At 40.9% G+C, this 14,022-nt stretch overlaps 1 protein-coding gene across 1 annotated transcript in view; it reads left to right on the top strand.

Moving 5' to 3' along the window:
- The window catches only part of LOC128264945 (uncharacterized), an 88,669-nt gene that overhangs the window by 38,312 nt on the left and 36,335 nt on the right, over window positions 1-14,022 (top strand). Inside the window, exon 4 of the mRNA XM_053000672.1 lies at window positions 7,399-8,397. Coding sequence (XP_052856632.1) covers window positions 7,452-8,397 — 946 coding nt within the window. The 5' untranslated portion in view covers window positions 7,399-7,451. The remainder of the gene's footprint in view (window positions 1-7,398; window positions 8,398-14,022) is intronic.

Below are 14,022 nucleotides of genomic sequence, written 5' to 3'. Positions count from 1 at the left end.
TGTAGACTAGAAATAGAAAAGTCAAGCTGCATTTTGCTGGAGTTTTCATTTACTACTCCCATCCCACCATTTTGCAACCGCATTGTGCACCCACTTACTTATTCATTCGACTCAATTTGGGAATTTAACTGCCGCATTTTCTCGCCGCCTTTTCATTTGCCCATTTTTACGAGCGGCGGAAAACTTTTGCCTTGGCACTTTCTACTCCCGCGAGACGGGGCAATTAGGCAAGTTTTTTACAACCACCATCACCTAGCACCACTGCCTCGATTTTTCCGGCCTAATCAACAGCCCAAGTAAATTATTTGACAATTTCAAAGGTTGATGCTGACCTGATGACGACCAATTAAAAACCAAAAATGGCGTCAACTGAAAGAAGGAGACAATGGCGAAAATACGCGACAAGCAGGGGCGCAGGCCAAGTTTAATTGAAAATTATCAAGAACAGACGGCCGGCCGGGTCATAAGCGGTGGATATAAATTGTTTGGCGAAATAGAAGTGGAATCGGTTGTGGCGTTGGAAGGTCAGAAGTCAAGAGTAAGGAGTGAGGGGTCAAGGGTCAGGGGTGAGCACCCCGAAGACAAGTGTCGTCACACAGATCGCACCATTTACTGCCCTAGGACAGATACAGATGATTTCCTTAACAAACTTCACGGGGCCCGCAAGATACGAGTACTCCATTTTAAAGACATTACGGCCCAGTGCTCTGTGGCATAAGTACACTGTGGGAAAATGTGTCAAATTTAATTCACTTGGTTACTTTTAATGTTTTCTCTTGTTTTTTTTTTAAACAAGTAATCATAGTTTACGTTCTTCACACAAGAGAAACTTTGTCAATGTTTGTAAGCAAATATAAAAAACTTTTATAGAAACCCGTTTTTTGAAGATTTAAAAATACTTGAAAATGGCAAGCTTAGTAAATATAAACATAATTAGATTTTAATGATTTGACCAAATATTATTAAAAGTTATTTCTTAAAGAGTTCTAGTACAAATTAGATGTTAATTGCTTAACTCAATAAAGTAAGAAATATTTAAGCAAAATAAATATTTTGAACGATTTTGAGTTTTGGTAAGAGCTTATATTAAATTGGAATTCCTTGTTTTTTTCTGTATGTACCAGTATGTGTACCTTGAGTGCGAGCCGACACGTTTTCATTGTTTGATAAAATGAAATTTTATGGCACACAGCACCGGGCATCGGGCACCGGGATACTCGCACACAAAGATAAAAAGGCTGGGGACGAGGATGGAGACAGGACCTTGGCTGGCCGAAAATTGAAACAGAGCGGCTATGAATTCGCAGCCAAGACAATGGCCTCAACGTGCTCGGCCTTTGGCTTCCTGCTCGTCCTTTTGGTCCAGTTCGTCCTGCTAGTTTCATTCCCCAGACGGGACAAAAAACAAGCAAACAAAACAAAACAAAACCGAACCGAACCAAACCAACTGGAGAGTCGGGCGAATGTTCAAGATAATTGAATGAAAATTCATTCGTGTGCTTTTCGATTTGGGAGGACGCAGAAAACTTTTGCCCAGGCACCCAGCCTCTGGCTTTTTGTCAACAACCAAAAATTCGTTTTACTTTTATTTTGTTGGCGTTTTTGTATTTTGTGTATTTCAGATATGTTTTGTTTGTTTTTTTTTTCTGCTGTGGGGGTGCGGGTAAAAGTATTTACATGTCGTTGTCATTTCCGAAATTTTCCCGTCTGTGGTGGAAAGGGGATTTTTCAGTCTAAATCGAATTAGAGCTTTGTTTGTCCCTTGTTGTCTTATTTGTTTAATTTGTAAAATTCTGTCTTGTGTCTCCTCTTTGTTTTAAGTCCACTTTTCACAAACACAAACGAACCCCCTGAAAACAAGGAAAAAAATAAAGAGAGAAAAGCTTATGGCATCCCTTTGGCTCAACAAGTTGAACCCGAAAAGAATTTGCATAAAAATTCATGGGGTTTTTGGTCCCGCTTGCCCCAGATATTTATATCTGTATCAGTTTCTTTATACGCTAGGCTATAGTAAATACACATATTTGTGTGGTCTGCTCGACTAGGCGGCGATTAGTTTGGGATTCCCCAGAAGCATTAAATCAGTATAATTCCGTGATTTCACCCAGAGCAAAAGGATTATTTTTTTGCGTTTACCATTTTTTTTTATGCGAAGGATTTCTCAATGCCAAATATAGAGCGCAGCAAAAGTAATTTACAATATCGATGCGACATGGCCGCAGCCTTGAATGACTTCCATTTCCTTGGCATTTCCCCCTGATTTTCACCTTTTCCGCTTTTCCTTTCTTGTATTATTTAACAGATGCTGCCGCTGCCAATGAGGCGGAGATGAAGGCGCCATCGACGTTCTCATTACTTAAAAGCGAGATGCCAAAAATGTTGATTAAACGCATGGCCCACGCGGCGTATGCGCAATAATTTGCAACTGAAATTTTGCAACTGCTTGTGGCAGCAGCATGAGGAAATGCGGTTAAAAGTCAATAAAATCAAACAAGAAGAACATTTAATTCGATTCGGGGTCGAGTTTCCACTGAGGTGATCGAATTAAGTCGTCGGCAATCGTTGTGCGTTGAATTCAATTGCAGCAATTCCATTAAAAGCATTTCTCGATAATGATTGTTCAATTCACATGGGAGGCCATTTCATACAACGCATAACCATATTGATAAGCTTAAGAATTTAAGGGCAATTTTTTGTGATTAAAACGAAAAATACCGCTGCCAAAGTCTGGCGATAATTACAAACGTAAACCAAATGAGGAGTGTATTTTATGGTGCATTTACGAAAGCTAACGAGAATGAATGAATAATGATGAAATGGTCATAATATTTAAGTATCAATAAAAATACATTTTTAAATGGTTTGCCAATGAGTTACAAAAAAAAAAGTTTAACTTACTAGTTTTTATGTCGTACTAGTCGTACTAGGTTTTTATGTGTTAAATTGTTAATCATATTATTATAATTTAAACAAGATATTAATAAATTAAAGATATAATCAGCTTAAAAATTGATGACACCGACTTAAATATGTGAACAATCGAAATAATCGATTAATTGATCGGCTTACTCATAGGCATGTGCCAAACTCGATAGACTCGGCCATAAATCGATTTCATCGATTATGTCTTCCATTACCAAATTGAGTTGCGTGTCCCTCAGCCCCCAATTGAAACTCAAGACGTGCATTTCGCTCACATGTCGAATATTTATCGAATAATGAATAAGGTACAGGCATACACACACACACACACACACACACTGACATCAACAGATTCCATTAACCGTATTACGTAAAAGTTGCAAATAAAAAGTACGGAATTTATCGAACTGCCAAATGGGGAAAAGGGGATATGTGTAATTCGTATATATGTAGTATAGAGGAAGCTGAAAAGATACTTTGGATGCTTTACTGGCAAATTTACGGCTATGCTCAACTGACTGCGCCAGGTGGATTCCGGATTCGGGATTCGGGGTTTACAGGTTTCAGGATTATGCCGACTCCGGCTCAGTGGCGGCTGCCATTCATGACCAATAAAAAGTGTCGCATAAAAATATGAATTTTATGTCTCCGTATTTAAAGCAACAATAAGCAACGTGTTGTGGCTGTGAATGAAAAGAATGAAAGTAAAGGAAAGTAAAGCTCAAATCCCTGGCCCAGGCAATCAAAACAAAATAAAAAACGAGACGAGAAGCGAGAGCATCACAAATGCGCTCAATGAAGCTGAAAAGCAAGAAAAGTAAGAAAAGCGGTGAAAAGCGGGCCCACTCGAATTGGAAAATCAAATGGAAACAGAAAAACTTGAGCTATATATATATATATCTGTCTGCTTGCTCTGTGTTTTTGGCAGCTGCTGAACAGAAAATGAGTTTTCTTCTTCGACTGCTTTTTATGCCAGTCAAGCCAAATAAAAATAATAATAAAATCAGCGCAATAAGCAAGCAATGAAAGCAGCAAAAGGGAAAGCGAGACTGAGCATCGATTTATATACAGATGAGCAATCATAAATATTAATGTTAAATACAGCAGTGGCCGGCATTTGGGGAAAATCGGGAAAAATCAGGGAAAAGAAAAGAGCCGAGGGAAAGCCCTTCTGACCATTGCCTAATGGAATGGCAATCGGAATGAGCATTGATAGATAACTGAAAGTTAAGTTGTGTTCTTCGCAAAAGTGCCCACTCCCCGCCAAAGTGGCAAACATTTTTTTGTTTTATTTTTTTATTTTTTTTTGTTTGGCCCCAGTTTTATGCTAATGTCGACGACTTTCCCTGACAGGCGCTGCCTCATAAAGCAGGCGGTGAGCATAAATCTTCGGCTCGAGGAAGGACGACCCCTATGAGCTCAAAAAAAAAAATGAAACTGAAAAAAGGATCTCCATTCCATTGGGCGACATCGAGGCGCGCTGCCTCTGATTTATTTGCCAACGTGTGTACCACACTGCGTATGCTTATTTCGTGCCACCACCTTCATTTCCCTTTTCCCCTTGCCGTTTTTTTTTGCCTTCTCCTCCAGAGACAGCTATCAATGACAGCGGCTTGATTTTGCATTTAAAAGTGAATTATATATCCGCAGATTCTCCGACAGCCGCAAAAAAAAAATGCGGGGCATGTGGAGAACTGTGTAAATATCTTGCCACATAAGCGACAATTTATTTGCATATTTTCATGGCACCGACAGTTTGAAGAGTGAGTTGTCCTGGCTGTTGTTTACATTAACCCTCCAGCGAAAAAAAGGGGGCGAAACTAACACACAACTATGGGTAAATAACAAATTGGTTGGAGTTAAGTGAAAAAAACGCACAAAGCAACACAATGCACAGGGGAATTGGAATTCTATTTGCTTGTGTTTATTTGTTTTGAAAATTATACAGAATTTAACAGAAAAAAAACTGTTTTGTAACTATTTTTACTTTTATAAAAACCAACTTAATTTAACACGCCTTTTTGGATGTAAAAACTCACTAAAATATTAGTTTTGGAGCTAAATTTCTTGCATATTGCTATGATATTTGCCAATTTGCAGGTTGCCAATTATATTATTTGACAAATTACTTTGGCCCTTTGAATACTTTTCAAAACCCTTTGCAATTCGTTGTCGACACAATAAAGTACAATGGCTGGCAAATCCGTTTATGACGATATATATCTACAATTTGAGTCCACTTACAACATAAATTCATGTTGCGCTCTGTTGACCCATTTCAAACTTTTATCGCGTTAATATCTGGCATGTTTGAATGTCACATTGATCCCGTTGTTTGTTGTATGCTGTGTGATGTGAGTTGTTTGGTTGTCTGCTGTGTTTGTATTTTTACTCCCCCTTTGACTAATATCAACACCAAAGTTGCCTTTCCCGCCGCGCTGTTTGTGTTTAATTATGTATATCTGTGTAGGGCACACAAACGGACACTAACACATGAGCAAAACAGTCACACATGAGTTTACATGGGTGCCATGTGCTTTTGTACAAGGCGCTTACATTTTGCGTTCCCTACAATAGTTGTCCTTGTGTATACACAAGTATTGTATATATTCCTGTCTTCTTAAGCCTGCTTAACATTTTCCAAATAATATGCTAACTTTTGTATTGTCACGTGCGTGTGCGTGTGCGTGAATGCGTGTGTGAGTGTGTGTTCGCTATTGTTTGTCCTTTGGCGCTGACTTCCGTTTCCGGCTGATAAACAAATGGCGGCGCCAGCCAACGATTAATTATTTTGATTTCTAGTCTTAAGGTCCACCTACAAATAACCATAACAATAACAACAACAGCTGTACACGTGTCCAGCCAAGTCATAAATAATCGAACTGACAAAGTGAAGATTGATGGGCTCTATAGATAGACATGAAGTCGGAATTATAACATTAGGTATTCACAATGATTCACAATGAACTTATTGAATTTGAAAACTTTTCAAGGGATTTCCAATTGAAACCCTAGTATACTTTACTGAATTTGCTGCGAATTTTATGTATAAATTTAGACATCTTTTAAAGCTTAAAGCTGAAAGAAAAACTTCAATTGTAAACTTCTTTAAGAGCAAAACAAAAATATTTTAACAAATATCAAAATAACACCATATTAATCTTTATTTCCTGTTAAGGCCATATTGTTTTTAAGCTTTATACATTTTTTTAATAAAATAGCTGTTATAATAAACATTTTAATACATTTTTTTTTCTGATAAAATTATGTCATAAAAACTAACAACATTTAAGTTTAATACACACTCGCAAGACATTAATCAAATGCGTTTACTTAAAATGTCAGCCAGACGAACCGATGATGTTTGTTTCTAGTTTATCTGCGTGCTGATAAATTGTTTGATAAGCTTAATAATGCAGTGTGTTTAGTGTATGCCCAATCGATTCCATAGATCCGTACAAACATCTCAATAGCTTTTGAAAGGAGTCGTCTGTGTATTCCCTTTGTGGTATTTCTTTGGCAGTCTGTCAATGAACCAATTTTCACACAATTGCAAGTTTCTGTGTTTGGAGGGGAAAACCACAACGAAGCACTTTTTGGCACGTTAATGTGTTTGGAGGTGCTCACCCCAAGCAACACTCACACACACACAGGCGCACACGAGCCGTAATTAATGATTGAACGCACACCTACGCACAAGGGTCTCCCCCAAAATGTATGCTACGTTTCTTGTCTATACGCACAAAATGTGTTTCTCATTATTTTAACGTACTCCACACACACACAAACACTCACACACAAAAAACAACGCACGTGCGTATAAATTATGTTTTTGGCTTCGTTATGTGGGTGAGAGGTTGAGTGGTTGAGTGGTTCGGTGGCTGGGGGTTGAGTTTTTAAGGGTGGGTTAGTGACGCCAAGTATCGCATTAAAAATCAATTCCCGAATCTTTGCACGTACACAAGAACAAAATTGTCGGCACCAAAATGGAGTTCAAATGAGCTCATTAAAGACAGCAAATCGTATTAGTACTCGATGCTTAAATATATTTTAATGCATTTAATCCATTGTTAATATTTCCAATTATATTTATAGAGAGATTAGTGCAGATATAGCTGATTAGGTTTTAGGCTCAAAGATTAAATTTAAGTGATTTTAATGCTTTGTAGGATAGGTTCCGATTTAAGTGATTTAAGCTACATTTTTGTTCGTTAATTTCACAAGCAATATTATATTTTTTTGAGAATCTTTACTGACTTTTGAATTAAGTTAAAAAGTAAAATAAATTTTAGTTTTGAAGAAAAGAAGGTAAAAATTTCTTTGGTAAAAGCTGATACACATTTTAAATGTTTAATTTTAATTTGACGGTAGTACCAAAGATAATGTTTTCGGTGTAAGCTGACCTTGCTGTTATAATTTTATATTTGATTTTAATGACTGTACTAATCGTCTGCTCTCCACCATTTTCATTTTCAGCAATCGGCAGGAAGATGGAATGACCAGAGTTTGCTTAGTTGGCCACCCGGAAAATGCTGCCACAGCCAGCGGCAGCAGCGGCAACAGCAACTCAATCAGCAACATCAGTAGCAGCAACATCAGCGGCAGCAGCAGCAGCAACATCAGCAGCTAGGAATGGCCAGCGACGTCGCGTGGCAGCAGCAACAGAAGGCTGCAACAGCAACACCAGCAACATTGGCAATAGCAGCACCAGCAACACCGGCAACATTAGCAGCAACATCAGCAGCAACACCAACAGATTAAGTCAAATGCATTCCAACGAAGAGCCGCCCATGACGGTGATCGTCGATGGGGGCAGTGGCGGTGGCGGTGGCGGTGTTGGCAGCAATGTATCCGTTTCCGGTGCTTCAGCGACTGGCCATCGGCGGGGTAGCCAAAGGTTGCGGAAAACCAGTTCCTCCAGTGCCAATGCCAATGCCAATGCCAAGTCTTCAGCGAATCCAGCGACAATAGCGGGGAACAGCAACGGTCAAAGGTCATCGCATCGCCAAACATCGAATGCCTCGGGCTCGGAAAGAGATGGCAGTAGCAGGCGGCGTTATCAGGGAAAGGATCGCCATGATCGTCAGGATCGCTCTGAACGCCATGATCGACAGGATCATCATGATCGCCATGATCGCCATGATCGACAGGATCGCCAGGATCGTCGAGAGCGGCAGGAGCCTCGTCGGCGAACGGGACGTCGGCACAGTGGAGCCTCCTCGATGAGCGATGCTGCCAATGCCGCCGCCGGAAGGTCGAGGGGCGGCGGAGCGGTCAGCTCCTCGACCGCCTCCAGTTGCAACGGCAGCTGCAGCTCCGACGATGGCGACTCCTCGCACACCTCGTCCTCCAGTTCGTCCAGTTCGTCCGGCGAACCGAATCTTCCCTATCCGGGATTCCCCGAGATCTCCATGAAGGCACTGACGCAGTACACCCGGCCACGCAACTGGTGCCTGATGCTCATCACCAATCCATATCCTTTGCACAAACACAAAAACAGAGAGAGATAGTGAGAGAGCGGGTGAGGATGAGGGTGAGGGAGAGTGAGAGTGAGAAAGAAGGAGTGTGGTGGGCCCTAATTGCCATTGTCCTTCGCTGCCAATTTACCCCTGGGTGTATGCTGGAGTGTCCTTGTCACACATTTCACAGGATGTGCGTTGTGAGCCTATTGATTTTTCTCCACTTTTTGCTGTAGTTTTTTTTTTTTGTTTAATGGGTCTAAGGACAAACGATTCGGTACAGGTTGAACATATTTCAATGGTGTGAAATTATTCTAAAGGATGCCCAATTTTTTAAACTGTGTATATGATTTTTTGTTTGGTTGAACAATTTTTTTGGTACTTAAATTTTTTTTAATAACATATTTTTGTAATTTCTTTTTTTTATTAATCAAATTTTTTTTTGTTGAAAATTTTTAGATCATAATGCAAAAGTCTAGACTTTTTTAATTTTATAACTATTATAAAATATTGTGCTTAAACAACATTTGAGCTTTTTAAGCTAAACAAATGTTAGCTAAACAAAATATTTTAAGCTTATGTTTAGTCTTCTCTGAAAAGTGGGCATCCCATGTTCGATGTGTTCTTGTGTTTTTTTGTAGCTGCCTGTTGCAATATTCATGCCACAGTGTCAGCAGTTGCAAAAGGTACTGCGTGTGTGTGTGCGAGTTCGCTGGACATAAATAATAAATATCTGAATGGGCATCATCATTGGGAGACGGAACCAGTGGATGTGGATGTATGTCCCCCAGTCCCAGTTGCCGGATCCTTCCGTTACCGACTTGTTTTCATATTTGCCGCATCCCCATCCATTTTCTGGGGGATAATGTGCGCCAATCAGTGGGATGTGGGATGTTGGATATGGGATATGGGATACACGGATGAAGATGACAACCCCGGCGATTCAATGTTGTTTTTCCGAGAGTGCTTCTTCTTCTGCTCCTCCTTCTGCTACTTCTGTTTCTCCTTTTCCATTTTCTCCGTCTTCTCAAAGTGCCACATGTGCATGAAAAATCGCTTTGCATACTTGGCGTCGCACACTTCACATTTCACTTGGAGCGAAATTAAAATTGACTGACGTTGATATTTATTTATGCCCGTGGTTCGTTCGTTGGGCTGAGTAAATTATGATAATTGAGTTTAGAACGTCAAGTCCCGGTTCTCCGGTGTCATTCCCGTGAATGTCGTTGGTGTGGAGTGATTTTATTTTTAGCCCGAAAGCCGCGCTGATGTCTGCGATTACCCACTTGATATGCCACAGCCCACAATCGCTTTCTTTCCGCCGCAAGTACGTAATCGCTCTCCCGATACTTGCCACTTAATTGTTAGCCATAAATTTTGATTTCCCCCATTGTTCGCGCTTTCCAGCCATCGAGCGCCATCGACATTTTTTCCGCTGCCCTCCCTCCATTGTATTGTTTCTATATCTTGCTGACATTCTATGGATTTTATTGTCAAAGTTTACGTTGCGATGCCTCCCCCAGCGACAATTATTATATCGAGGGTGCGGTTGAGTTGAGCTGTAAGCCAAAAGTGATTTTGTGGCTCAGTTGCGGTGCAACTTTGTCCTGCTTGCATTTCGATCGGTCGACGAGAAGCAATCAAAACTTAGCTTTGGCTAAACTAATTTAAGTTAAGCTTCCTTGCGCTAACGCCACTTCCTTCGATTCCACTGCCACTTCCACTTCCGTTTCCGCTGCCACTTCCGCTGGCGACGCTCGTCTCGCCCATGTCTTTGGTGACCCAGACGTGCCTTTGGCTGCAGCTGAGGTCAGCGGTGCCATTTGCCAAAAAGTTAAAGCCGCCGTAGTGTCGCCAGCTGGCCTTGCGTATCAATATCGGATGGCATACGCTCCTTTCCTGTTTTTACCCCATCGATAGTCTTCTATGGAGTGAGTCACCCCGAAAAGCGTAACCAAACGGCACACAGAGAAAACTAATCAGACTAGAGCCTTAGTCCCATCAATATCAAGTCGGAAGTTATACGGTATAAGCTTGACTTAAGGCAAGAGAGATAAACTCTAGATTAGTTGTTAGCAAAATGAACTTATTTTTAACAGATTGGGTATTTCATGGCCACATTACTTCACTTTAACCATTTGGCAGACATGGTGACACTAATTATTTTATTATTGGGTAGATTAAACTTGTGGGTGAAACTTCATGGATAACATAATCATTAATACCAATTCTTAAGATATTTTTTTTCTTTGTGTAAATTGACATTCGCATTTTGCGGCATCCACTCGTCTTTGCAACTTTTCAACCCAAATTAGCAATGCGACTTTTATCACATCTCTCATATAAAGACGACGTATTTTCGGGCAGTTCCGTGGAAAGTTGTCTCCTTCATTTTACGGCGCTTTTAGCGTGAAATGTGCGCGGTGGCACGTGCAACATATGCAGCTCAAGAGTGGCAAGTCGAGTGTCGGGTTTTTTGGGGATCACAAGGTTACTAGCAGAGGAAGCATCGCCATCACCAGCTGGCTGCATCCTTGTGCGGTCGCCATTAGAGCCACACATTCACGGCTATTCGGACACGCAGGCATCATTAGCATGGGGTGTGAGTGGAAGGGCTGGACTCGCTCCTTGGATAAAATGAAACCATTGCCACGCCCATAACTAATTATGACAAACAGCTAAATGTGGGGGCGGGTGGTGTGGTGTAGATACCCATCCCTCCTGGCCCTTGGCCATTAGCCTCGCTGACCGCCATTGAGTACGTGCATTGTATTCATTACACAAGCGCCTCTCGTCCTGCCAAAAAAAAAAAAAAACGAGGAGTAAGGACTCGTTTGATAAACGGACAACAGGTTGCCATGTTCTTCAGTGGGAATTGTTAATTTCCGCCGCCGGTTAATCCTCAAAAAGGAGACAATCAAATAATCACAACTTACTTTGTTGCATTTTTGAGATGTGACCTTAAAATTGTGTGACCATGCTTTCTGAAATCGTGTCAAAATTAGGATATTTATTCAACGAAATAAATAACTTTTAGCAAAGTATCTTCAAGATTCCAAATAAACCTTGAAACTTTTTCGTTTTACATGAATATCAACATGCAGATGAGGCGTCGATACTTTCAATAGCCTTCCGTTGTCATATAACCAATTAAATTGATCGCTTCCATTGAGAAAACTTGCTCCTTGTCAAAACCAATTAATCTGAAGATTTTCACTTTTACTTTTTGGCATTTTCTTTTTTAAATGTTTGTTTTTCATGTTTCGTTTGCCTCATTCCCATTCTCATTCTCATTCATGCTTTCGTTATTCGTTATTTGCCATTCAGCATTCTCTTGCAGCCCCGCCCCCAATTTGGCATGTTCAGTCATCTTATTCGGCTTTTGCTTTTGGGGCTCTCGCTTTTGTTTGCGGCTCTTTTAATTTGTTGCGATTTCTGCACGCTTGCATGCGTCCCCATTCGCCATTTTCCCGTAACGCCCAGCCCGGACCCCCCAATCGTCACGCCCCTTTAATGGCACCGCCCCCTTTCCGCTGGCCGACTTTACGCTCGACTTAATTTGTTTACTGTTGGTTTGGGGGCCATCGCTTTTGCCAAATCAAAAATAATGCGCGCAAACCCAAAGTCCCGACCTTACCTCCCATTTGTACCTGAATAGGGATGAATTTGGGAAAGTCGGAGAACGACCGATATTATATATCGAAATAAATATAGTTTGTTTTGATTTAGGAAACTTGGGCTCAAAATATTATAAATTAATACTGAGGTTAGTTCTCTCAACTACGTTTTTTTTAAAGACAGCTAACTAAAAATATAAGTTTTAGAAGAAAAAAATAAAGTAAAACAACGATTTATTAGATAGAAGCATTGATAAGTTATCGATATACACCTTTGAAAATTGTTTCTTAAATTTTTGCAGCAAAGCTTTATGCTTCAAAAGAAGTAAAAAAGTAAAATGTGTGACAAAAAAAATCAACTTAATATAATATTTATATATCGTGATATATTTTTGGCATCCCTATACACCTGCCTCTTTGGAGGCATCTGAATGAAATGAATGCGCCAGGGTCGATTTTGCTGGCACTGCTGTCGCATATTTGTGCTGCTGCATTATTTATCCAGGCGGGAGAGTGGGCGTGGTCCACCGCCCACCGCCCACCGCCCACTTTTGGAGCCGCCCCTTTTGTGCCGTCTGGCGGCGGCTTGTTCACATTTGTTTTTATGACACGGCCGCGCGGACCCAACGGAACCGAACCAAACTGAACTGAACTGAACTGAATCCAAAAGTGACCCGATTCTCTGACCCTCAACCTGCATACATATGCTCCAATCTCCTTTCGCCTCCTAATGAATTGCCCTTTTTTGTGGCAGCTTTTCGTTCCCTCGTCCCCTCGTCCCTTCGTCCGTTCACCACTACCATCCGGGGGGATATTTTGTGTTTTTCTGGCCAGACCATTGTGCGCCACGTTTTATCTTTAATTGTGCGTTAATAGCGTAAACATTTTTGCCATTTTGCGCGTGTGTTCTCGATTCTTAATTGCTCCGTGGAAAGAATGAGTCCTTGGCGCTCATTTGGCCGTGCATTAAGCCAGCTCGAAATTCCCCCTTTGCCAACTTGCCAAGTTGGCCTTGTGCGAGTGTTTGTGTTTTCCAGTTTTTTTTCCCTTTGGTTTTTGGGCCTCAGGCGCAAAACAAAAAAAAGAAAAGTGCAGCAGCGAGGCTTTTAGGCGACAAGTGGCGAAAAGGACGAGTGGATCGCGTTGGCAGTACGGACTGGGTGAGAAAAATCTAGAGCCAGTGGAGAAGTCGATTAAGTCCCATTTGATGTTAGACCCAAGCCAAAAAAGCGTTGGACTGCCAAAAGCCATTCCTTGAAATCGTACATTCCTTAAGCCTCAAGGTGTATAAGTTTTGGTACAAGATTTTTCTCTTCCTTTTTTTTTGTCTTTATGCTCTCAAAAAATGTTGTACCTTAGGCAATAATTATTGTTAGTCTTGAACCCCAAAAAAGTCTTGAAAAGTTTTCCGTATCCAGTAGAATAAGACAATACTGCATATACGTGTCATACCTTTAAAGTCCATGCAATCGCAGACAACACTGCGTATGAGCGATTAAATTGCGTAAACGCTTTGCACATACTTCTTGTTTGCCTTACGGCTTTTCAACTTGCCATATTGTGGCTCCGTTAAAATCTAAATTGTTTTCTCTACAAATTCTCCAAAGTTAAGTTATGCTTCAACATTGTGAGATAAGCCACACTGCGTATGAGTAATAAACTTTAAGATCCTTTGTCTTGGCTCTGTATTATCCCGGGTTGAATTTGCATTTCTCAACTGCTTAAGTAGAGGCCACATTGCGTATGAGTGATAAACTTTAAGTTTGCGTTCCAACATGAAATGTATAAAACTAGAACTTTACAATGTTGCATTCAGATGCGGTCCTGCATGTCCTTGTTTGGCCAAACGAACGCATTTAGATCGAGTGTTATGAGCTGACTGCCAACTGTCATCAATTTGCTGCATTTGGCTGGCTAGAGAGCTGTATAGCAGTAGTGCTGTACTGCCGTAGAGCTGTATAGCTGCAGAGCTGGTGAGCTGGAGGCTGGGAATCCACAAGCCAAGAGCCCCAAGCCTCCAACCC

Source organism: Drosophila gunungcola, unplaced genomic scaffold (genome assembly GCF_025200985.1).
Source record: "Drosophila gunungcola strain Sukarami unplaced genomic scaffold, Dgunungcola_SK_2 000086F, whole genome shotgun sequence".
NCBI classification, from domain to species: Eukaryota; Metazoa; Arthropoda; class Insecta; order Diptera; family Drosophilidae; genus Drosophila; species Drosophila gunungcola.
Note: the sequence above shows the minus strand (reverse complement) of the source record. Positions and strands in the feature narration are given on the sequence as shown.